Source organism: Vitis vinifera, chromosome 8 (genome assembly GCF_030704535.1).
Source record: "Vitis vinifera cultivar Pinot Noir 40024 chromosome 8, ASM3070453v1".
Classification (NCBI taxonomy): Eukaryota; Viridiplantae; Streptophyta; class Magnoliopsida; order Vitales; family Vitaceae; genus Vitis; species Vitis vinifera.
This window is the reverse complement of record NC_081812.1, coordinates 22,745,292-22,770,014: the sequence shown is the minus strand read 5'-3', so window position 1 is coordinate 22,770,014 and position 24,723 is coordinate 22,745,292. Positions and strand designations below refer to the sequence as shown.

At 33.5% G+C, this 24,723-nt stretch overlaps 1 protein-coding gene across 4 annotated transcripts; it reads left to right on the top strand.

Moving 5' to 3' along the window:
- The first annotated feature begins 1,570 nt into the window (after nucleotides 1–1,570).
- LOC100241927 (uncharacterized) lies at nucleotides 1,571–24,255 on the top strand. 4 transcript variants are annotated; one of them, XM_059739325.1, is made up of 25 exons: nucleotides 1,571–1,909; nucleotides 2,051–2,151; nucleotides 3,504–3,714; nucleotides 4,045–4,126; nucleotides 4,457–4,757; nucleotides 6,486–6,588; nucleotides 6,682–6,818; nucleotides 7,325–7,498; nucleotides 10,511–10,716; nucleotides 10,825–10,968; nucleotides 11,067–11,155; nucleotides 12,385–12,532; nucleotides 12,689–12,741; nucleotides 13,455–13,510; nucleotides 14,529–14,692; nucleotides 14,936–15,126; nucleotides 15,540–15,557; nucleotides 19,668–19,725; nucleotides 19,795–19,867; nucleotides 21,362–21,463; nucleotides 21,611–21,707; nucleotides 21,792–21,920; nucleotides 21,998–22,239; nucleotides 22,398–22,538; nucleotides 23,874–24,255. In XM_059739325.1, the coding sequence occupies exons 1-25, from the start codon at nucleotides 1,756–1,758 to the stop codon at nucleotides 24,054–24,056; spliced, it is 3,357 nt and encodes a 1,118-aa protein (XP_059595308.1). In that variant the 5' UTR covers nucleotides 1,571–1,755; the 3' UTR covers nucleotides 24,057–24,255. The 4 variants fall into 4 exon arrangements, with proteins under 4 accessions (XP_059595308.1, XP_059595307.1, XP_010653799.1 ...); XM_059739324.1 differs by having other exon boundaries at nucleotides 13,452–13,510; XM_010655497.3 differs by lacking the exon at nucleotides 15,540–15,557.
- Nucleotides 24,256–24,723: the final 468 nt, after the last annotated feature.

Genomic DNA, 24,723 nt, shown 5'->3' with positions numbered 1-24,723 from the left:
TGAAGAGTTACATGGACCTTTTGTTAATTTGGGGCCCCATCTACCCCCAAAACATAATTCTCCCTTGATAAAAATGCTCCCATTATTTTATTTTAAAAATAACAATTTATTTTAAAATTTACATGTAAATACTTAAAATATAAAATGAGAAAATAACATTTATGTCAAAAATTAATTATTTAAAAAAAAACTTGAAAAATAGTTAGAATAATGATTTTTAAAAAAGTTTATAGTATTTTTAATACTTGAATGATAAAATTTTTTAAGTATTATAAATATTAAAAACGTTTTTTTATAATAATTACCCAACAGACTTTTAGATTATTGATTTGTGAATTATTTCATTAATTTTAACTAAACATTTCATTTATTTTTTCCATCACTCACTGCATTGCCTCTCAACTGGCCAAAGGTCATGTGATCTATTGAGGTTGAACAAGGTTTATAAACCTTTTTTTGTCTACTTTAATTTATTTTTTTTATGTAGGATGGGTAGTAGCTTATTTAAATAGGATTCAAAACGTGTAAGAAAAAAGGCTTTAAACATGTTAAAATTTGTGAAATCAAAGAATAAAATAGGTATATCATTTTAGAAATTCAATATAAGTAAAATCATCTAATATATTTTTAAACTTGTAATATATATAATACAAATTATCTTCAATTCTCAATATACATTTTTATATTTAAATGTTATACATGTTTTATTTAATAAAATTTAAATTTTAATAAAATATAAATGGTATATTTATGATGTCATTGATTCGATCATAGACCATCGATCTAACTAAGAAACCATGAATCAATAATTTTTCAAGTTCAATGATGAGTAAGATTTTTAAAGTATTGCAAAATATATATAAATTATTTGTAAAACATATTTAAGGTGATGAGTTTTTTTTTTTAAGTGTCAATAGTAAATAATTGAAAGATGAAAAACATTATTAAAAATTTGCACATTAAATCCTTCTAAAAAATAAACCAAAAAAATATGAGAGATGTTTTATAATGATTGCTTTTAAAAATATTGCTGGATAATCATTATAAGGCTATTTGATAATTGTTTTTGAAAAACCAATTATTTATTATTATTTTTAAATAAATTTAGGCTTCTAAATTTTATTTTATAATTTGTCTAATAAATTTGAAATATTTAACTTTTAAAATCTTATTTTTCATATGTTTGATAAATTTGAAATATTTAACATTTAAAAATTTATTTGATAATTTTTTTTATTAATAAGTTTAAACTTAATAACTCATGAAAAAACCCATATATATGTATAAACACCCCAGTTGCCCTAATTTGTGTGAGTTGCTCTTGATTTAGAATTCATGTTTGGTTTTAAAAATTATTGAATATTATTTTTGTCTTGATTTACTAGAAAAATACTAGAAAATAATTAAATTAATTAAAATATTATATTTTAAAAATATTTAATATTTATATTAAAATTTTAACAAAATTTAAATATAAAAATATTTTTAAAATTTTGAGTATTTATTTATTTATTTATTTTAATTTTTAAATTTTGTCTTTTATTTTCCATCACTTGAAGCGGTGGATTTAAAAGAGCAGAAGTACCAGCTGCATCTGAGGGCACCGCTGGAAGGCGGTGGATTTGAAAGAAGCATTTTCGGAGAAGTGCTTGCAAGAACTGGCTTGAAAAGAGGAAACAAACCTAAAAGGCTAAAACCATATACTCCAACCTTGTTGTTTTCGTCCGTTAGTGTGGATTAGGGCTTCTATTTTCAATGGAAGAAGAAGCTGTAATATGGAAATCCGACACAGATTCAATGGCTTCAGTACTCATAGGCAGAGCAATGAGCACTCTACTCACTTGTCGTCCCAGAAAGCTCGACGAAGCCATTTCTCGCCTCGATTCCCCCTCAAAGAGAGGTTCGATCGGTGAGTTGTAGACAGAAATGGAAAGGGTTATAGAGCTAGAGAGGGAAGAGGAATATAGAAAGAGGAGGGCTGATTGTTATGATTTCATTGCTCGTGTATGAATTTTTAAGGGAATTGTTATTTTCAATGCGTGTTGTGCAGTTTCTTTGGAAGATTCGCTTTGGTTCCTCCATAGGTATATCAAAGAAGCTGCCGATAAAGAGGAGCGACTGGATGAAATTCTTGTTCCCATGATCGAGCATGTATGAAAATTCAATTCCCCCATTCTTTTTTATTACACTTACTGGAATTGTGGTGATCTATGATTTTTATCATAGTTCTTGGATTTTGAAGACTGGTTTGGATCTTGAAAAGTTTGAGAGAAAGTACAACGCAAAGAAAGAACATAGCGGGAAAGGAAAATAAAAATAGATTTAGATATACTTTATCCCCCTAATTTTCAAATTTATTTTTTCTTTTACTTTAATCTGGTTATTGGAAAATTTGAAGAAAAATGTGAGGTGAAAAAAAAAAAAAAGGAAGAACGAAAAAAATCGAAAAGGGTAAAAAATTGATTTAAAATTAATAAATTATTTTTATATCCTTATTAAGATTAAATGCATAAGCTTTTAATTGATTCCAATTGTATTTGATCTTCTTTTCATATTTTTTTATGTCAAACAAAAAATGAGAAAATCATTCTTTCTAACATTTTTCCCTTTCTTAGTACCTTCCTAGAACCAAGCATAGCTTTTGTGATTCAAATAGAGCAGAAGATTGACAGGAAAGTGAAGATTAAATATAATGAAAATTATTTGAATATTTGTAAATCATCTAAAATTTTATTCTTTATTCTGAAAAGGTACAAATTGGGGGATGGGATGAAGTTTTTTCAAATTCATTATTCTTTCCCTGACCCTTTCTGAAATGTAGTGAAAAAACCTATTTATTTTCAAATTCTTCCTATCAATTTAAGAGAATATGGTATTGGAGAAGGACAAATCTGAAATATAATGAAAAACCTATTTATTTTCAAATTCGTCCTTCCAATGTAAGAGAATATCATATTGGAAAAGAATGAATTTCTTTCCTTTTAAGTCTTGTTGGGTTAAAATTATGAAAAAGAACCAAATGCATTTTAAAAACATCAATCCGTAAACTAGACTGTGTTGACACCCACACTAGATATTTTTTCTGGTGTTGCATTGGCCATTGAGTTGGTCTAAGAATGACAGTCCTAAAAACTTGGGACCAGCTTTGCTTGACAGTTGTTAGTTAATATTTGTCCTTTATCTGGCAGGAAAACAGTGCTATTAAACAATGTCTTAGCAGTGGGAAAATTTTATTCGTTAGAAATGAGATTGATTTATAGTTCCACAGAAATTTAGGACATGGGAGTTTGTTTTGCCAAGCTGTGGTTTCTCTGATTTTTCTAGGGTTCTATTTCTCTCTTCCATCTACTTATCTGTGCATATATAAATAATATGTGGAAGTATCATTAAGGAGTGGAACTTGCCCATATCCTTGCCTTCTGTTCTTGCCTAGTTGCACATTTGATACTAGATATTTATTATGTTAGTTCATATCATGTGTGCACATATATATTATTTTCCAGTCATTGAAGTGCAAGGAGTCAAAGCATGGAAATCAAGCAATGGTACTTCTTAACTGGCTCTTTCAAGATGAACTTCTTTTCCAAGCTCTTGCAAGGGGTCTTGCTGACATTATATTGAGAAAAGAGGATCGATATATTGCTCTTGGATGGTGTACCCTTGTACGTGGCCTTGTAGAGTATGAGATTAGTATGGATCAATTTTCAAATAATGGTAATGTGGCATTATCATTATCCTTTTCTATCGAAATATCTCTCACTGGATGTTGATTACAATCTTGCATAATTGGATCCCTTCTTGTGGGACATGTCATGCATTGAATGTTTCCAATTTTTGGTTGGAGCCATTTATGGCCAAGTTCTCTCAATTGAAAGATAGGAGAAACAAACGAAGTTCTTTCTCTTTTAGTACTGCAGCTTTGGTTCCTAAAAAATAATCACAAGTTCTCTTCTATTATTAGCATTGATTTTTTTTGGAAGCTGATTCACAATTACTCCTTAGGACTGTAGATTTACTGAAATATGGATTTCTTTCTTATTGCAGGAATAAGGAAGATTTATAATGCCATGTTGAAGATTCTTTGTTCATGTATTTCACGTCTTACATTTATTGTGTGCAATGGAAGGTGGGTGTCTTTGACATTGCATTACTAATATATAACTCCACTTCCACCAAGTAATTAATTACAAATTGAAAGAACAGTTACTTAAGTGTCTGCTTTAGGGTTTATATATTGTTTTAGTTCATTCATCATATTAATTTTTTTTGGATTGGAGTCCATATCATTATTGAACAAATCATGTCTTGTGGTAACTTTCTGAGTTAGCAATCTTAAATCTCGTGCTAGCATGATAGTTTCCTTTCAGGGTTCCCTATTGTTTTTAAGCATAAAAGATTGTGTCTTAATAAATTCATCCTGTTTGCTTTTCTCATGTTCAAGCATTTGTATCTGTAGCACTGTGCAGGATGGATTTCAGTTGCCAACTCGTCTTTCAGTGGCTGCTGCTGATTGCATTTTAGATCTCACGAAAGCATTAACAATAAAAACATCAATCACTGATGTCTCAAGTAGAAGATCAAAATCATCTAATTCAGATGTGTCAAATCTGCCAACGACCTTGGTACCTGCTGCTGTTGGTGAGAAGAAAGTGAAACCAACAAGTAAATCTGCTGAATTCTCCAATAAATTGGAAATGGAATTGTTGCTTTGGGATCATATAGACAAGCTCATTATTCTTGTGCAGAGACTCCTTGCTGTATGTTCTAAACTAATCTTTGTTCCATCCATTTGTTACCCTGTCTTGAATTCTGGTGTTATAATGTCCTGTATTTACCTTGGAATTTGAGGGGCTCAATTTAGAGTTCACGTTCATTTATTATATGATTTTGCATTTTTTTTGTAAGTGTATTCTTTTTTATTCAATTGTAATATGCAAATTGAGAAAGGAAACAGAAATGCAACTTCTGAGATTGCTCGCTGTCAGCATGGTTCTAGATTTAGTAGTCATAGCTCTCTCTGAATAGGATTTGAACGTTTTATTGATGTCTGAAATTTTGATTGAGCAGAAAATGTTATCCAACTGATATGCTATCCTAACCCCATTCCCTGCTACCTTTTCCTTCCCCCTCCCCTCCTCTTTTTTTTCTATCCTTTTTCTTCTTTATATCAAATAAGAAACCATCTTTTTGATTCCTTCATGTCAAAGGGATTTTTCAGCCTCTATTCTTTTGTTTTACCTATACCATGGGGCTTGCTGATTTAGTTTTTCATCTGCAGCTATTGGAACACTTATGAAAATAATTACTATTTCCATTTTTTGTTTTTGTTCTACTTTGTCCTAGACTTTTCTGCATGCTATGTTTTATCTTTGCTAAATTTCTTATAGCCATTATTGAATAGTCGATTGGGTATGACGGAGAGTACATAACTTCCCTAGAAATACTTCAAATCTATCACCTCAAAATAGAGTTGATTCGGAGAGTAAACTTAGTTTTTAGTGAATAAGAACAAGAAGAACTCAGAGGAGGACAAGACCTATGAAAGAAAAACAATATGAATGAGACAAGGAGTCTTCCAAAAGGGAGCAACGTATTCGTAAACTTAGTTTTTAGTGAATAAGAACAAGAAGAACTCAGAGGAGGACAAGACCTATGAAAGGAAAACAATATGAATAAGACAAGGAGTCTTCCAGAAGGAAGCAATGTATTTCAAGATGGAAAAAAGTAGAAGAAGAAACATACCCCTCAATCCAAGGAAAATCTATCTATATATATATATATTTAATAAAAAATGAGAGATGTATTAATTATGAATAAAGAGTTAATGAGAAGGATGAAGAAAATCCGTTGGTAATGTATTTCAAGATAGAAAAAAATAGAAGAAGAAACATACCCCTCAATCCAAGGAAAATCCATAGGCTTTTTTTTTTTTTTTAAATAAAAAATGAGAGATGTATTAATTATGAATAAAGAGTTCATGAGAAGGATGAAGAAAATCTGTTGGTTCAAGGACGTAAATACACTTGCTAAACTTGTCAAGCATCAAGGCTCTGCTTTTAAGTAAAAGAAATCAGCCTCTAAGTTGGGAAATTTCATACCAGCAAACCTTTACCTTTAATTTCAAAAGAGTATTCATTTGATGAAATATTAAATCAGGGTATTCTTTTATTAATTAAGATTCATCTACCATGAATCCATCATGCCATGCTGAAAGAAGCTCTTAAACTCCAATGAAATGGTTGTTTCCAATTAGAGAAAAGGAACAAAAAAAAAAAAAAAAAGAAAAAAAAAAAAAGAAGGGAAGCTCTCTGACTGAACTTGGAAACAGTTACCAAATCTTAAAGAGACTTAGTTTATGGTGATTGCACTTGTTCTAAATTTTGGTTAACTTGTTTCCACAGTGATTTGCTTCACTTAGTGATCTACTTGAATTTCTGAAATAGATTAATTTTCCAATGCATTCATGTTTTTACCTTCCTGTTCAGTGGAGCAGAAAAAGTCGGCCTTTACATGCAAAAGGATTGGAGCAAGTGCTTAAGTGGTTGCAAGAGATAAAAGAGCATTATGGCTGCTCTCAAGATGAGGCAGGTCCTATAGCTAATTCATGCTTTAAGAATAGCCTATTTTATTATGTCCAATTTTCAAAGATAGTGATTTCTTTGTCTGCAATGTGGAAGATAGGCTCAAAAGTTCCCAAAGCTGGAGTATTGCTACTTTCCTCTTGTTGGAAGCATTATGCCATGCTGCTGCACTTGGAGGATAAAAAATTTTCTCAGCAATACAAAGACTTATTGGACCAGTACTTATCTGCAATTCAGGTTAGTACCCAAAGAATATCAGTTTTGTTTATGCTTTTACTGCTTTAGAGTCTTAGAATTGAGAAAATCAAGATGAAGCAGTTTGATGTTTATTGCAGAAAATGTTCTCTTGAGTTTGTCTGGTCTTGTTTGGGAAATAAGAACGTATGAACAAATTTAATTTTGAGGTTTTGACAATATGATTTAAGGATAGTGCAAGTAAATCTCTGTGTACAAATAGATAGATTTTTTGGATAGCAATGATATTTGCAGGCTAGCTTGGCTAGTTGAGACTATGCTCTTATAACAAGGTAAGAGATATTTGATCAAGCAATCTCATGTGCATTTTAGTATTTATTCGGTTCCGATTATATTGCACTGCTTTCAATCAAGGTTTTGAGGTTGAAACTCAGACTAGATATTGAGAAAATCTTTATAAATAATGATTCATGAGTTAGAATAGTGTTTTTTTATTGCATATATACCTTCTGTTATAGGAGTTGATTGCTAATTCACAGTATTTGCAGTTTTATACAGATAGTGACAGCAAGCAGCATACTAAGAATACAGACACTGGTATAGCAACCAGAAAGTTTTTCTTGAATTGCCTATCACTTCTGTTGGGGCGGTTAGATGGGAAGCAAATTGAAAGAACTGTGACAGAATATGGAATGAAGATATCGTGTGCTCTTATACCACAGGTAGGTATATTTGACTTTTTGCAATTATTTCCTACCTGAGAACAGTATATAATGTGCACTGGAATTCCTTAAGTTTCAGAACTTCTACACAAAACAACTTCTTATCTATGCTTTGAGTTTTTATCTTGTTGACAGCAGGAGTGGCCTGTTTTCTGGGTTTTATTTTACTGGTATTAGCATCTGAATCATGGTAGTTATGGATGAATTCCCTGTGAATCTTGCAGGCATATTTTATACTTATCACATGCTAGTTGTTATAGAGTTGTAGTTGTTGTGTGTCTTTTTTATTTTTTGGCATTTCCATAGATCTTTTCATATTTTCCCTTGGGCTTGAACTAAGAAGATAAACAACTGATAAACTTACATGGAAGGTAAACCTCTAGATTTAATGTTTCTATCCTGGCATAAGAAATTATATTGGTTTACTTAAGGCTGAAGTATTTGTCTTATGTAAGTAGGAATTTCTTAACATTATAGCCTTAGTTTATGCTCCTCGGGTGCAATTGGAAGAAAGCATTAAATGTCAATTTCTGGGGCACATGGACAGACTACTTCAAATAGGCTTCTATGGAGGGGGGAATAAAATGGTATTTTATGATGAAACTTAGGTAGCCATGAAATCAGTATGACACATAATGCGATGAGCTACAGAATCTTGACATGTTATTGACACATCAATGCTTCAAATTCTTAGAATTGGAGAGTAGTATTCATGCTATAGATTTACAAAGCTCCTGTTCCAGAAGCATCCATATCATGTTGGTTCAAACTAATTGTTGGTGCATTTGGTGCTCACTGTATAGTACCTGTACTTGGATGTGCTCCCTTTTTGTTAGGTGGTTCTAATTTCATATTCATTCTTTCTCTTTGCCATAAATAAAAGAGAGAGAGAGAGAGAGAGAAACAAATAGCTGCTGGACCCTTAGAAACACATTGCATGTCCACATGTCCAACTCCGTGAAATGGCTAGCTTTGCTAGACCTTACAATTCAGGAGCACCTTAGGCTTAGACGGTATCTACCTCCTTACTTGTGAACAGTTCAATTAATTTTTTTCCATCTCAGCCCTGGTTGCTGCTACCTGAAACTTTTATTCTTCATTATTTATATCTAACCACAAGACAGAAACAACTTCTTTAGAAGTGTTCTTGCTACTTGGGTTAATAATTTCATTTTTTCTTTTATTATGCAAGTAGTAGAATACATTAAAATGTGCAAGTGGGGGCACAACCCATGTACACAGTAGGCATATGGAGAGCACTACAAGAGGACAAGCAAAGGAAAAGAAGACTTAAAAACCACAATCCTTGCCTATCCTATCCTAAACCATCAATGAAGGCTAACATGGAACAACCCTCTTAAGTCCAACCCTAATGGGTCTCTGGACTGCTCCATAAGAGATTTAGATTCTCTTTCTTTGAATTTCTAATCAAAATGTTCCTTTTCATTAAAAACTCTTTCTGATCTCTTCATAGGCACTGGAGCAAGCATCTAGGAGCCAACCTCCAAACCTTTCTCTGCTTCTTCTTGAAACCTTTTACGTGGTAACTTAATAGAAGATTCCAGACTGACCTGAAAGAATTCACTGAATCCTAAAAATAGTAAATAAGAAATCCCATATCTTACACAAACTACATCTGTTTGCCAAATGCAATCCTCATCTCATTAATTGGTCAGTGACACATCTCCTAACTAACCTATCTGTCTGTTCTTCTTGATGATTCACAGAAGTAATATGCTTCGTAAATCAACCTATCACATATAATTCCCAGTCCTAAAAAAACCTTCAAAATCTAGGATTCCAATGTGCTATTGGAGTCTTGGCCCTTCTCTATCCCCCCCCATATATCCACCCCACTTGCATTTTGGCAAAAGTGAAACAGTAGATACCATGTCTAACTTCTCACTAGTGCATTGTAAATATTCTTCAACCTGGCAAGACCAGGCTAATTAATTTTATTTTCTTGCATCTTGAGCCTAATTAGTGCCACCTGCTATTTATTGTAGATGTATTCATTTGTTGTTCTAGCCAATCTTGTCTTGCTAAGTTGCTATTCATCTATTTCAGCATCCCATATGTTAGTTAATCTCATTTTATTTGCATATCATTTTACTTAGGAGCCTATATTTTTTTCTGAGGGACCCCCCAACATTCTGCACTGCAAAGCATGGATGGTCCTTTAGCTGTTCTGTAAAACTTTTTCCTTCCATTTGATATGTATACACTTATGACACAACACACTTGAGGGATGGTTCCACTTCATCTATCTTGATCTATTTCAATGGGTAACATCTACCAAAAGAAGTGCACATCCTATATGTAAAACACTAAGGTTTTAATGTAAAATTACAGACACCATAGTTATTGAAGCTAGATGGTAATAAAAGTACATAGATGACATTAGGGGACCAGTACTCCCTCAAATCTGTATAATTTGATCCATTGAATTAGGCCTAAATTTTATCCAATTGGGTTGCCTATGATGGTTTTAGGCTATGTGGTCCTACAGAAATAGAAGGAGCTATCAAGTTCATTTTCTACACCTGATGGGCGACCTATGCCAAAACTATCCGTTTTATATACATTTTGGTTTTATACAAAATTGTAGACATCTTATGTATTAAATTTATGTGTTAGCAAAGGCAAATCAAAACATTTGGGTCCACTTACTCAAAGTCTGGTTATGATGGTACTATCATCTATCTTATTTTAGGCCCAACATGATCTGAAGAGTCTTGTGAAGTTTTCCTAGAACTAGTTCTGGGCCACTGTGGCATGCAGGTCTGCTCAGCTGAAAGCCTTGATGCCTATTTTCACCAATCATAGAGCTTCCCTGGCACGATTTGCATGTGACCAACTTTAATGATATTCAGCTGTTATATTTGAAGTGTTCATATTATATATATATATATATATATATTTTTTTTTTAATATTTGTGTTTAGAATAGTTATGTATAGTTTGAACTAATTGTGCAATTTGTATTTTCATTCCTTTCTTGGATCTATTGAAGCTTTGCTGCACTGATGAAGATGTAATAGATGGGGTTGTTTGCATTTTTAAGACAGTCATCTTTAAGATGAACTATTCTTCATCCAGAAGCAGTCTTTCTGACACTAGACAGATGGATTCAGTGCTACCATTGCTGCTACCCCTTCTGGATGAGCGGGATGGAACAGCCAAAGCTGTTGTTATGCTTGTTGCAGAATACTGCTCTATGTATTGTTATACTCTTATTACTTATTAGTAGTTGTAAGTTGAAGAGTGAATTTATATTTCATGGTATATGTTATGTGTCAAACCTGATCCATGTACCTGGTTCACCAGAAACCCTAATGGTCAGTGCCTTGATGAAGTTCTTGAGCGCCTTGCATCTGGAAATGCTTCGCAGAGAAGGAATGCTGTGGATGTTATCTCAGAACTCATCCACATATCATCAAATTCAGTAACTGCACTTTCTCATTCAATGTGGTATGGAACTTCTTTTGACAGATGATTTTTTGTAACTCGATTTTCACTTTTGCCTTTTTGTACCTTTTATTGATATCATGTTCCTAAGTTTGTTTCAGGCAAGATATATCAAAACACTTGCTAGAGTGCCTTGGAGATGAAGAAGAGATAATAAATGTACAGGCCTCCAATTTGCTTCCCAAGATTGGTTAGTGAAAATTATGTTGCTAACTTTTAGCTAAAATGCTTGCGATATTTGTCTTATAGGATAGGTTTTTTCCATTTGTTTGCATGTTTACAGTAATGGACATACTTCTTTTACTATACTTCTTTTTTGAAGCCAAATTGTTATTGCTTGAAATGTACACATGAATTTGATATTGCCTAAGATCAGGCTGTGCAGCTGGGGCAGTAGTATAAACTTTTGGGTCAGGCCACCAATGAATTCTTCTGATGTGAACTTTGAGTATTTTAAGAAAGATAGAAATAAGAGATGAAGTTCACATGCAATTTCATCACCAAATGTAATTACCTTTCTCATGGCATTTGGTCCATATTTTAGAGCAGATTTGTGGTGTTGCACTTTTTTCCTAACTTGTTTTTGTTGAATGATTAGCTCTGTAGAGTTCATGCTGAATTTATCACTTTGCTGTTTTTTCATCCTTTTGTTAGAAAAAGGAAAGGGTATTTTGTTAAAGGGATTGATGCAGGATGTTATTAATGAATGTAAGGTTTGAATGGTCTCTTTTGTCACTCTTGTATAAGTATCTTTTAACAGGTTAAATATCCCTTCTCTAGAGGGTGGATACTTGTTCTTTGTATGCAGGCCTTTCACCTCATCCTATTTATTTTAATCTTTCTGTTCTTATATGCCTGCTGTAGATTTTGTGTATCTAGATCAATATTATCTCTAAAAAGAATATATGTTTTTAATTTTTTTTGATAGCTGTGTATAGGATGTTGCATCATATGTGGTCTGAAACCGTTGATCTGACTCAATATTCATGTTCCTATTATTTTTATTTTTATTTGTTTTATATCTGAAAAATATTCTCATTCAATAAGCATACTTTCACATCAATTGAGTAGTAATTCAGATCAATAGATTGGTTGGGCTGTAAGTGAAGTGAGGGTGTTGTTTTTTGTCAGTCCCTCCTTTTTTTTGGCCTTGTATGCATCGTGCATACTTTAGGTGCTTTTTTGGCGCTTTTAATACAATTGCTTTACTTATCAAAAATAAAATAAAAAATTCACCCCTAGTTCCATTTTCTATTGGGAATTCTCTCTGTTAATAACCTAGGTAGTCATCAGGTGGTGTGGACAAACCTTTTTTAAGCTGTTCTTGATTCTGTTGGTATTTTGGTCTAGGACGTCTTTTTCCTTTTTAATCGGAGGTCATAGTGCTTGCATAAGCGGGCTCTTTCCTTATGCTTGCAGATCCTTTATTAGTTTTGCCTGCACTGGTTCGTCTTGTTTACTCATCAAATGAAAGGGTGCAATCATCTGCTAGTGATGCAATGACAGCACTGCTCAAGAATCATAACCAGAATTATGAGGTTCTCAGTATGCTGCTTGACAGTCTCAGGTATTTTGCTATTTCTATTTTCTGTTTCTCCCAAGTATGAAGAATATAAAAAGGGAAATTCTTGTTTCTGAAAACTCTTCTTGAAAATTCCATCTGTTTATTCCAAATTTGTTATACTAGATGTCAATTTTGCATGTTTACTCTTTATTGCTGCAGCAACCTCAGCCAAAGCCTAGGTCTTCCAAAAACTTCGGGAGATATTGAGGAAGGTGTGTCTCTCAGTGTTTCTGCTACCTAATCTTTGATTGGGCTCAGCTTTATGTCTAAATTTCTTCCATTTGATTGAATGACCAACCATTCTCATTTCTAGAGTTGGTGTTTTTCACTATTGTAACAGTGTGGTCCAGAAAATTCCACCTTTGTACTGATACAAGAAAAAAAAAAAAAAAAGAGTTATGATACCCAATTGATCTATTTATTTGAAAATTGTTTTTACTGTTGAATCTTTCCTCTTTTTAGAGGTTCTCCTGTGCATGTTTTTCATGTTTTTCATGTTTTTCTTCATTTGTGCCTGACATTATATTGAAGAGAGAGGAAATAAAAGAAAATTATAACAAAGATGCACTTTAGGCCTGGCTCAAGTGGCAAGGATTGGGCTGGGATCTGGGAGGTTCCAGGTTTGAAGCCCAGCAGGGACCAAAAAAATGGTTACTTATCAAAAGAAAAGAAAAAACAACCGTTTTTATCCCCAATGATTGTAAGGTCCTGCAATTTCTTCTTTTTCCTCTCTTTCCTGTAACCAAACTGATAATTAATATTTATGTTGTTTCTCTAAGTTCAAGCTCCGAATGTGTTTGCTCCTAATTGTTTTAATTGTTATTATCTATTAGTATTTTTCTACTTGTTATGTGTTTGATTATTTTCCTGTGCAAGTGCACGACTTTATCCAATTCATGCTCACAGCTATGTAACACTATAGCAGGATCGAAACTGGACACCGAAAAAGTGCTTGGACTGATACCAGAGTGGTCTGAAAGTGTAAGATTTGATAATTCTACTCTTTATTAATGTATTCTGGATTATTACTCATTTGATGTTGCTCATAGACCACCTAAAAAGGAATATTTATTATCTTATCCACATCCTGAAATAAGAAGTCCAATGGGAGCAATTCTTGGAATGACAATCCATAAAAAACACCGAGATTGAGATTGGATAGAACAAGGTTAGAGCCAAAAGGAATTATTAAATAACTTGGTAGAATTGATATGACTGCTATGGATGGTCTGATACTGAATAAACGAGTACCTCCTCTTGATGGAAGAAGATTCTCTTTGAAAAGTCTCTGCACAGTACTGCCAAGAAGAGTTCATGTCATTTTTGTGTGTTTCTTAGATTCTTCTATCATTTCATAATTTGGCCTTCCAGCATAACTATAAAATACTTGTTTGATCTTATTATTATTTGCTTGTATATGGAATGTAAAACCTGGTCAGCAGATTCTTCAGTGCAGTACAAATCTGTTGCTCTCATGACCCCTTAGTTACAACATCTATAGCGGTTACCAATATTGTGCTTATTGCCAAATTCTTCATTTGGGAAAAGGAGAAACATAAATGCAGGAGGATGGGAGAGTAAATTAGAATTCATAGATCGACATATCCATTTTGTGCATGTTAAGACATGAATTTTGATCTTCCAAATTGTTAGATTATTTTTTTTGAATAAGTGATATTGCTTTTGCTGGTTGAGTTGAAGACAACTGGCAGATACAAATATATCAGCTCCTTCTGGCCATTACAATATCTAGCTGTTTCATTCTTCATTCATATGTGTATGTGTGGTGTGTGCGTGTACATATGCATATGGATAAAATTCAATTCATTAAAACTCGAATTCTGAGGTGACTGTATAGTTAATTCCAGAAAAACTATTGAGCTTTTCTGATAGACCTTTAAAATGATGCTGTTTCTTGAACTGACAGTTATTGATGAGATTGAACTTCTATAGTTGGCCCATTTTTTTATTAAGTGGTGTTTATTCTGAAACATTATAGGTTCAAGACTGGAATTTGTTGATTGGACCATTGATTGACAAGATGTTTGCAGAGCCATCAAATGCCACTCTTGTCAGGTTTTTAAGTTATATAAGTGAGCATTTGGCAGAAGCTGCAGACATAGTCTTCCACCGTATCTTGTTGCACATGAAAGGGCAGAAAGAGTGAGTCCATTTTACCATTTGATATGCTGTTCAAATTTGTTTTTACATGTATGCTCTGTATCACTATGAGAAAATCACCAGATGTGCTTTTATTTGTTTCAATTTACTATTATGGTCAGCTAAATTCTGTTCAGAAAAGATTGGCTATAGTAACAATGATATATTTTCATGTTTAGCCTTATAACATTGGACTTGATTGTTAGTGTTACTGCTGTGAACCATTCAGCTCTTTTTCTTAAGCAGACTTGACGAAAGCTTCTTCACAAAATGGGAGAGTAAAACCTATGCGGCTGATGATTCCATGAAACTGCAGCATTCTCTGTTTGATCGCCTTTGCCCATTACTTGTTATCAGGCTACTTCCGATGAGAGTTTTTAATGACCTCAATTCTTCTGTTATATATGGCCAACTACCCGATCAAGTTGTTGTACATGGTATGTTTTGTTGCTTCTATGGGCTCTTTCTTTCCTTTCAATTCAATGTCACATCCAGGTGATTGCATAGTTGATTATAGTTGTGAAGCTCATTTATTTTTTGGGAAAATTTTTACCACCAGGTCTGCTTTAACAAAAGAATTTGTAGATTTGATGCCTATGTGTTTGTGCATGTCCACCAATCATTACACTTCAACAAATATTTCATTTGTGTGATCCTTCTCTTAACACTTTATTTTTTATCTAGCTGTTAGATGCTGAGGTTATCACAATTGGTTCATTGCTTTAATTTTATTTCTTTGTGTACATGTGTGGGAAACTTGTTCATCTTCCGTCTTGGCTATGCTTGCTTCTCTTCATGGTTTGAAATATGCAATTAATTGAATTTGATCCTGTGCCAAATACCTTTCAAGGATTTTTAAGGTTTTCAGGTAGGTGAAATTTTAAGATTTCCATTCACTGTAACTGAGGTTTGTCATTCCTTATGAAATTTCTAATTTTCTGTTTGATAATTAAAATACTCGTTCTTATACAATTTTTATATCTTATTTCTTTAGTAAATTAATTAGAAATATGTATTAATAGGCAACTAAAAAAAGAGGGAGGAATCTTAGTACATAGGAACTATATGAAATGTGCCAAAAGGTACAAGCTAACAAAGCAAAGAGGAGAAATCCCTATGGCTGCCTAACCCTTTACCAAACTATCAATGGGTCTAAAAGGGAAAAGTTGGCCATCCCAAATGATGACTAGATGACTTCAGCCAAGATTTGAAGGACTCTTTTATACATAATAAGGATGTATCAAGTCTTAAAAAATCTACTATCCAGTGCCTTAAGTTCTGAAAGATAAAAAGAGTCATCCTCCACATCTTAAACTTGCATGTAGGCAGGCATTAGAAGACTCATCTTTTGTGCCTTGCCTCCCAAGCAAAGAAACCAATCTTCAAAAGAGCCATCTAACTTGACACCTCCTTTGCATGAAGGGGAGCAGAAGAGACGAGGACTTATAGAAGGATTTAATTGAGAAGACCTTGTTCTTAGCAATCCTTTCGTACTAACCAATCCTTGCATGCTCTCCAAATTACCATTGTTTGAATGCGCTGAGGAAACAATTCCACCAACTCTAAATTCCAGTCATGGATACATAAAAAGAATAATTGTTGTTGTGACTTCACTCAGCATTTCAACAAGTTAGCGACCTAAGAATTGTTATGAGTTGCATTCAAGAGAAAGATAGGGAAACCTTTTAATGGTAATTCTCCACATTGAGCATCTTGCCAAAATTTACACTTGAGACCATCTGCTGCTGAAACATCCATTCTTTAAAAAAAGGGTGAATCCTTACATACTGTAATAGCTTTTCAGGGACCCATTAAATGTGCCTCCTTGGATCACAGTCCCTCTTCAACCTTCCCTAACTTGCCATGAATGGCTCACCTACGCTAACAATCATGCTTGATGGGGAACTTCCACAATCGCTTGCCCAACAGTGCCTTGTTTAGGATTGGAAGGCTTTTGATAACCTCCTCTACCATAATCAAAACCGACAGGCAATCACTTCAGTAATTACAATTTCCTCTCCAGATGCTTACTCATTCACAAAAATTGTGCAGAATTTTTTCAAGCGTAATTTTTAGAATCCTTGAAATCACAAACAGGCAAAGATGAAAATATTGGTATTGACAGAAATATCAATATTGGCAAATGTTTCAGTAAAAAAAAAATGAATATTGACAAAAAATAAGAAAATTTAAAATGAATGATACACATATTAAACTCGGTTTTTGAAGAAAATAATATATGTATGATAAAATTAGCGACATTGGTCAATAATGGAATGTGTGCTGATAATGAATATAACTTTGAAAGTGAATAGATAAAAATTGTATTTCACTGAATTTCAATACTTAAAAATACATTGTATTGCATTTAATATCAAAATGTTAATCTATGTGAATAATTATTTGTGTGTTGTTTTCTGTTTATTTAGTATAGTATTTTTTAAAAATTGTTTGTAATTTTGTTTGCAAGTTTGTATTTTACTTAGATGTAATTATTATACAAAAAGCATTGAAAAAAAGGCCCATTGAGAAGATTATCATATCTTTATATCTGCAAGATGTGGCTCGATGAAATTTGACTGAATTTGAATAGTTATAATTATGTCATATATATTTGTTTTTTACTTTTGTTTGGATAGTTATAATTATGATATATTTATTTATTTTTTGCTTTTGCTTTAAGATTTGATTTTTTTTCATATGTTTAAAATTGTCAGTAAAATTACAAAAGAGACCATAAAAGAGAACAAGAATGATGTTCACAGATGACGGAAAATGAGATTTTTTGGTTTTTTGAAAAGCAACTATTGGATCATGGTGAAATTAAGGATAAATTCTTCCTAAACGATTACATGTGAAAGCTTCAGCTGGTGTGAAAGGTTATTCCTTCTCTTACAGAAGGCTAAGGTTTGACTCCATGTGTAGTAAGATTTGTTTTACAATTTTCAGGATTGCCAATTTTTTGGAAAAATTTGGCAATGTATAACCAAAAAATCAGGAATTTATCATGATAAAATGTCAAATTTAAGCTGCCACCTTGGATGTTGATTTTTGCTGAAAAATCGACAATTTATCTGAATTCTTAGCTGATTTTCTGCAGAAAGATATTGGAGTTCCAATATCCTATCATCAAAAGCTAGATAAACAAAATGCCTTTGTGCGCCCTTTTTTCTTTATATATAATGTTTTTCTGGGCTTTTATCTTAAAAAAAAAAAAAAAAACAGAAGAAAGCAAGATAAACAAAATGTCAAATGAAAAATAATTTAACATGTCTAACTTTTCATCCTTGCAAAAAGGAACATGAATAAGATGGAAATGGTGTTTTTGATAATCCTAAGCCTTCTCTTTACAAGAATTGCCTTTACTAAGTACGATTTCTTCTCCAAATATCAACACTTTCATGACAACTAATTTGTACCATTATCTGAATCACACAGTAAGTAAATCTTTAATTTGGAAATGGTGCCTTTGCTAAGTATAAACCACCTCCTCTTTGAGAAGAATTGCTTTTTAAAGAGGCTAACCTTTTATTAAAACACTCCTCAAGAGAATCCCAAACCGAACAAGCCTTCTACATAGCTATTAGAGGCAGGCCCAAATAAGTCATGTGCAACTTTTCACCCAAGATTTTTTTGATAGGAAATTAAAATGAGTGTATTATAAAAAGTGCCAAAAGAAATAATGCACTAAAGTACACAAATCGTATACAACGGCTACCATTAGGTAGGACCAAGAAAAGAAGAACAAAAAACTTCTCCCTCCCTCGATGACACCCCAACCAATCTTCAAAATCAATCAAAGGCATTGAATCTTCATCTGTGTATAACTTAACTAACCCACAAAAGAAGAATGCTAAAAAAGGTGCCTTTAGGCTTTGGTTAGAATGCTTCTCATTTTCAAATGATCTTTGCTTCCTTTCTTTCCATATTATCCCAAAAATGCACAAGGGAGCAGCTCATGCCTTTTGTCGTTTTTCCCCAACAGAAAAGTCATGTCATCCAAACTCCCAACCGTGGAAGATGTCACCCAAGATATACCAAATAAAGAAAACAATAATTTTCATAAAACCTTTGTCGTGGCATAGTGAAGGAGTATGTGATCAATGGATTTTCCCTCAACTTTACACAAAAAAACATCTATTTACCAACGACCACCATCTCCTCTAAAGTTGAACTTATAGGGAACTTTTCCCCAACTAGCCTCTTGAGTGAAGAAGCTTGGTTTTAGATGGTACTTATGAATTCCAAATTACTCCTATTGGAAAAGGAATTGATCTCCTTGGCTCCAAGACAGAATATAAAAATTTGATGGAGAAAGTTCCATTCCTGGAATCCATATAAACCAATTGATCCTTTTTTTCCTTGATCACCACCTTCCCTTGAACTCTAGAGAAGAAAAACTCTACGTCGTCTAATTCTCAATCATTCAAATTTCTAAAAAAACATGGAATCCAGTGACCCTTTTCTCTTGTCTAGTCTCATAGATCTGATGCTCACTTTTCTTTCAATAAAGCTAATGCACAATAAGAGGGAAATGATATACATAGAGGCTCGTTGCAACGCCATTTATCTTTCCAAAACTTCCCTTTCCTCTCGTTACTTATAGAGTAAAAGGCTTTACTATTAAAGAGGTCCCAATCTTTCCTAATAGTTTTCCATAGTCCAACCTCGTACCCATTTCTCACTTCACAAGAATACCACCTTCCTCCATCCTCCCCATATTTTCCTCTAATGACCTGCTTTTGGAGTGCTTCCCTTTTGGATATATATTGCTAGCTCCACTTATAGCATCTTGAAGCCATTTTAAATAGAGAAGAATCCATTTCAAATAGATCAACCAATCACTATTCACCTCATAAATAAGAAGAGGATCTGGCTTACTGAACTCTATACTTATATTTGATTTGGAGTTCCATGGACTTGGATTGTTTTTGCTTTGATATCAGTAAATTTTGCTCTTTTTTGTTGGCAATTCCAGGCTATGGATCGATCGATATCAATGATCATGAGTGTGTTGCCATGCTGCTATTGAACAGGTACCACCACAAGCATAACATCAAGCTCACCTCTGATAATAATCTCATGTCTATTGCTATGTTTTTCAGGGCATTGGGTAAATTTGAATTTGAAGATGTTCGAAAACTTGCAGCTGAGCTCTGTGGACGCATCCATCCCCAGGTGTATAAAATTGACTTTTTATTTTTGTTACCATTTAAAAATATTATAAATCCTTGTGGAAAAGGCATTTATTTCATTTTGGGCTATGTAGTGCTTCAACATATTTCTTAGATATGCAGCTTCTCAGCACATTCTGATTGGACTGATTAGTGTCTCTGTTTATGGCATTATATACCTTATATATATGTTCTAGCATGAACTTCTGGTTCATAGTTAATGTGCCGTTTGAGGCAATACTTGTTGAAGTATGACTAAGGAGAAATGCCTCGAGGAATACAACCTTGGATACTCGAATTTGAGAGCCGCATTGTTGAATGTACAAGAAATTCAATGGAGAAGTGCACATTTGCTGTCCGGTTCTTGTTCGAACAATTATTATATTTAAGCATTTTTTATACTTGGACTACTTTTGGAGTTCCACTTCGGATTAGGAATTCATTATGGATGATGTTGAGATCTGGTTCCTCCAGGCATGCAATTTTGTATGTTCATAATTTTCAATGTCTCAATTGCATTTTTATGGCCTTCTCATCTGTACGGAACCACAAATCATGTGTTTTATGGTTTGCTAATGATGAAAAGATTGTTTGACCAAAGTGTTACGTAGGCACAACCCTTATAAACCAGAGCTGTGACTTGTTGGGCACAGAACTCCGCCAACATGGCTGGACACATGTTAGACACACCCCAGATGAGTAAAAAAATTGCTGTGTAGTTTTGAATTTTATTCATAACCACATGTCAAACACTCATCATGTTCAGACACAGAAGATTTGTTTTAGAATAGACAAATAACTAATTTTTTTAGCTTGTGGGCAAATATGTATTGTGTTTCTGTAGTTTATGTTTTGAGTTACATTTTCCCATGAAAATGTACCCCCAAAAAACTATCCTATTAAGTCACTCGGTTCACTGTCAGCCTATATATGAATGTTGGGGGCCTCTGGATTCAACATATGACTTTGGCTGAAAGCAGAGTGTTTAAGGTGCCCAAAGGCAACTCCTGTGTATGGCATGCTAAAATTTAAATGGTTGTCCAGTCCCTTATCCTGCTCTCACCATCTTCTTGAAATGAATGAATTGATTGAGTGAAATATTGAAACATTTTTTCAGCAGCAAATGCTATGCTGTGGAGTCTTGGATACTACCACATTGTTCCTTCCATCTGGTGTTGATATCTTCATAATCTGTCTGCATTAAGGAACTGCATTTCAGAGATGCAAAAAAGAATCCCTTTGGTCTCAGTGGCCAGAGCCAAATCCCATGTTCAATAAGAACTTGTATAGAATAGTACGTGAATCATAATTATTATTCTATTAAAATTTCCATTTGTATAATTTGAACAATAGTGTCATTCCACTGTTTGGCTTTTTATGTGGTTGTTGCTTTTCAATTTCCTGTTGACAGTATTTTTGTTCATTCAGGTGTGCTATATGCCTTTTGTCTCCAAAGTTGTTGTGCCAATCAATTTATACTTGCCTTGTACTTGTGTAGGTGCTCCTCCCAATCCTTTCGTCTCATTTAGAACTTGCTGCAGACTCTCAGGATATTGTGAAGATAAAAGCTTGTTTATTTTCAGTTTGCACTTCCCTTGTGGTATAATTTTTTGCCCATCTATGATCTATCTACTTTATGTGGCTTCATGTGTTCCAGAGTTTTTCCCATCTATTTTTCGCTTAATTCTAAACTTGAACTTTTCCTTCTATGCTGTAACTAATATTAGTGGTATCTTTTGCTCAATAGGCTAGAGGCAGGGATTCATTGTCACAGCCAGCTATGCTCAAAATTCAAAAAACAATCAAAACTATTTTGTTATGGCCTTCCCTAGATGGGGATGAAGGTAGATAGTTTATTGATTTCCCCAAATATGTATTTCATCCTACTACTGAAGTCTGACAGCTGCAAGTTTGTTCCTCTATCTCAGTTTCCAAAGCACAGCATGGCTGCATTGATTGTTTAGCACTGATGATTTGTACCGAACTACAAGCTCCAAAATCCTTCATAGGCTCTGTCTCAGACAAGATTAGCATCATTGGAAAGAACTTTCATCCTGGTTGGTATCCTGACTTTATAGGTACATTTGTGTTTCTAACTGGGGGCTCATGTGACTTCTGTGGCTCAAAATGCCAGGGGATTCTGCCTTGGGAGATTCAGTTGTCACTTACGTTATCCACCAATTGTCTCTTGATGCTGTTGAAGCTGCTTCCACCTCCATGTTGTGCAGTGATAACTGTGCGTCTGAGCCATCAGTCCCCCTCTCTTTTCGTTTGTGCATGGCTAATGTCCTGATAAGTGCTTGCCAGAAGATCTCGGATTCTGGAAAAAAGGCTTTTGCTCGGAGAATTCTTCCATATCTCATTCATTTTGTTCAGGTGCGCTGGTACTGATATTTCAAACAGGTTTTCATATGTTTGATTATTTGAAGTTGATAGATTTTATCAAAAGAAAGGAAAAAAAGGATGAAATAGTTACAACCTTGAAATCTCCTATTATCCTACTTTATGGTTCTTGTTGCTGTCAAACAATGCAGGTGATAAAGGACTCAGAGATCAGAGTTGCATGTGTTCAGGTTCTGTTCTCGGCTGTGTACCATCTGAAGTCTATGATACTTCCTTACTCGTCTGAGCTTCTCAAACTCTCTCTAAAGTCTCTTGAGGGAAATTCAGAAAAGGTATTAAACCCTGTTCCACGAAATTAATGTATGAAACCTTTATTACTTTTATATATATATAACATTATGCTGCTTAAGCGTTTATACTGCTCTAACATTAGTATCTGTTAGAGTATATGATATACATTGTGAGCCTAAATCCTATATACTTAAGCTTTTAGAAGAATTTTGGTTGTTCAACAATATCATTCAGTGAATTATTGGTTCATCTGTTTTGAGCCAGTATAGAAACAAAGTTGGCAATGTTTAATGATCTCTTTGCTAGAAAAATTATAAGAATCCTGTGCAAGCCATAGTAAACATGGAGAAGTAAGGGGAGGATGGATATCTACTTACCTTGTCTATAGGACTTCACCTGTAATCTCTAATTTGCGAAAGCTACTTCAGTCGCTTGAGAGCGCCATTTAACCTGGCTTAGCTTAGACTAGGAATAACGTAATAAAAATTTAAAATATTTGATGTCCAATATAATCAATTTTCTACCTGCAAGATAATGGTATTTTAGAAGAGAAACAACTAGGCTTTTTCTGCAACTCTCTGTGAGCAAGGGAGGAGTAAGGGTAGGTTGTAGTTTGAGGAATCCAATTAGAAAATAGAAGCTATGGCCTTGTTTGGAAATTGTTCTTGAAAATAGTTTTTATTTTTTAGAACATAAAATTATTTTCTAACATTGAAAACACATGTGACAAACTTTTGACAGAAAACTGTTTTTTGAGAATTTATTCAATAGGTTGATTTTTAGAACAAATTTTGAGGTCTCTTCTGTTGTTTTTCATAAAGTGTTTTAAGTAACAATTGAAAATATGAAGAATATTTCGAAACTTTTGCATCATAAATAAATTTACATTGGTGGGAGGATTTCTCATCCTTCTCTTGTACTTCCTTTTTATCAATATATTCCTTTGTCGTTTCCTGTAAAAAAAAAAAAAATGTACATTACCTTCAAGGAGAATAAGCCAAGAAAACCATTTTTCACATTTGATTTTCCAAATAGAATTTTGTTCTTGAAAACAATTCGAAAACGTTGCCAAACAGACCTATATATGTGTGGCTAAACATACTTTAATTCCTTGATTTAAAACTACCTCATAATCTATGTCTAGCTAAACAGACCTGATAGAAAATGATCATAAGAACCAGATGTTCATCCAAGGATTTAAAACTTCCTCATATATGATGCAGATTTTTTCTTATTTGAATAGCTTGAACTCTCAAAATACCCATTGTCATGGTGGTCCGGGGCTGTCGTTTTTCTTCTTTCTTTTTCCTTCTCCCTGCAACAAAACTCCTATGTTATAATCTGTAATCTCAGTGGTTATGTTCATTCTTCATCAGGAAAGAATGGCAGGTGTAAAGCTAATGGCATCTCTCATGGCAAGCGAAGATGCAATCGTGGAGAATATTTCAGAGGGGCTGCTAGAAGCAAGATTAGTACTTTTAAGTATGTACATGGCAGATCCTTCACTGGAGGTACAACAAATGTGCCAAAAATTGCTTGCATGTTTAACTCATTCCTAAATTATACTCCTTTTGGCATAGCTATGATTTAAGTTAGTTCTCTATCATGTACATATGATGTTGAGCCATGTAAAAATTCGAAGCACAGTAACTGTTGGTTCTCCTTTCTTTTCCCCTACCATTTCTATGAGAATCCGAAAATGATTTAATGCTTGGACATAAAATTAGCAGGAATACATATGAATGCCTAATTTTCTTACTGATCCTTTTACAAAGGAAATTTAAAGTGCATTTGATAGTGTTTATGTTTAAAGTGCTTTTAGTAGAAATATTTTCTCTAGAAGTCTTTTTTCAGGAAGTACAACAAGTGATTGTTAATTTTTTTTAAAATTCTTTCTAAATTTTGTCAAATACGTGATTTTTAGAAGTAGTTTCTAAAAGCACCATCAAATGGATTCTTACTAGGTATCCTGTCCCAACAGGCTTGTAAATTCTACGAGTCCATTGGGATCAAGATAATGACTAGTAGGAAAAAAAAGGAGGGATGAATTTTGGAGACCATGAAAGAAAACCAAAGTTTGTTTATGATTTTCCTTTATTTTTCCTTTGCATTATTTTCTTTTTTTTCATACTTTCCCTTAAAGCCATTACTTATATTATGGTAAAATTTCAAAGATGGGTTTCATTTAAACTGATGTTTTGTGATTTATTACTTTTAAAGAAGACT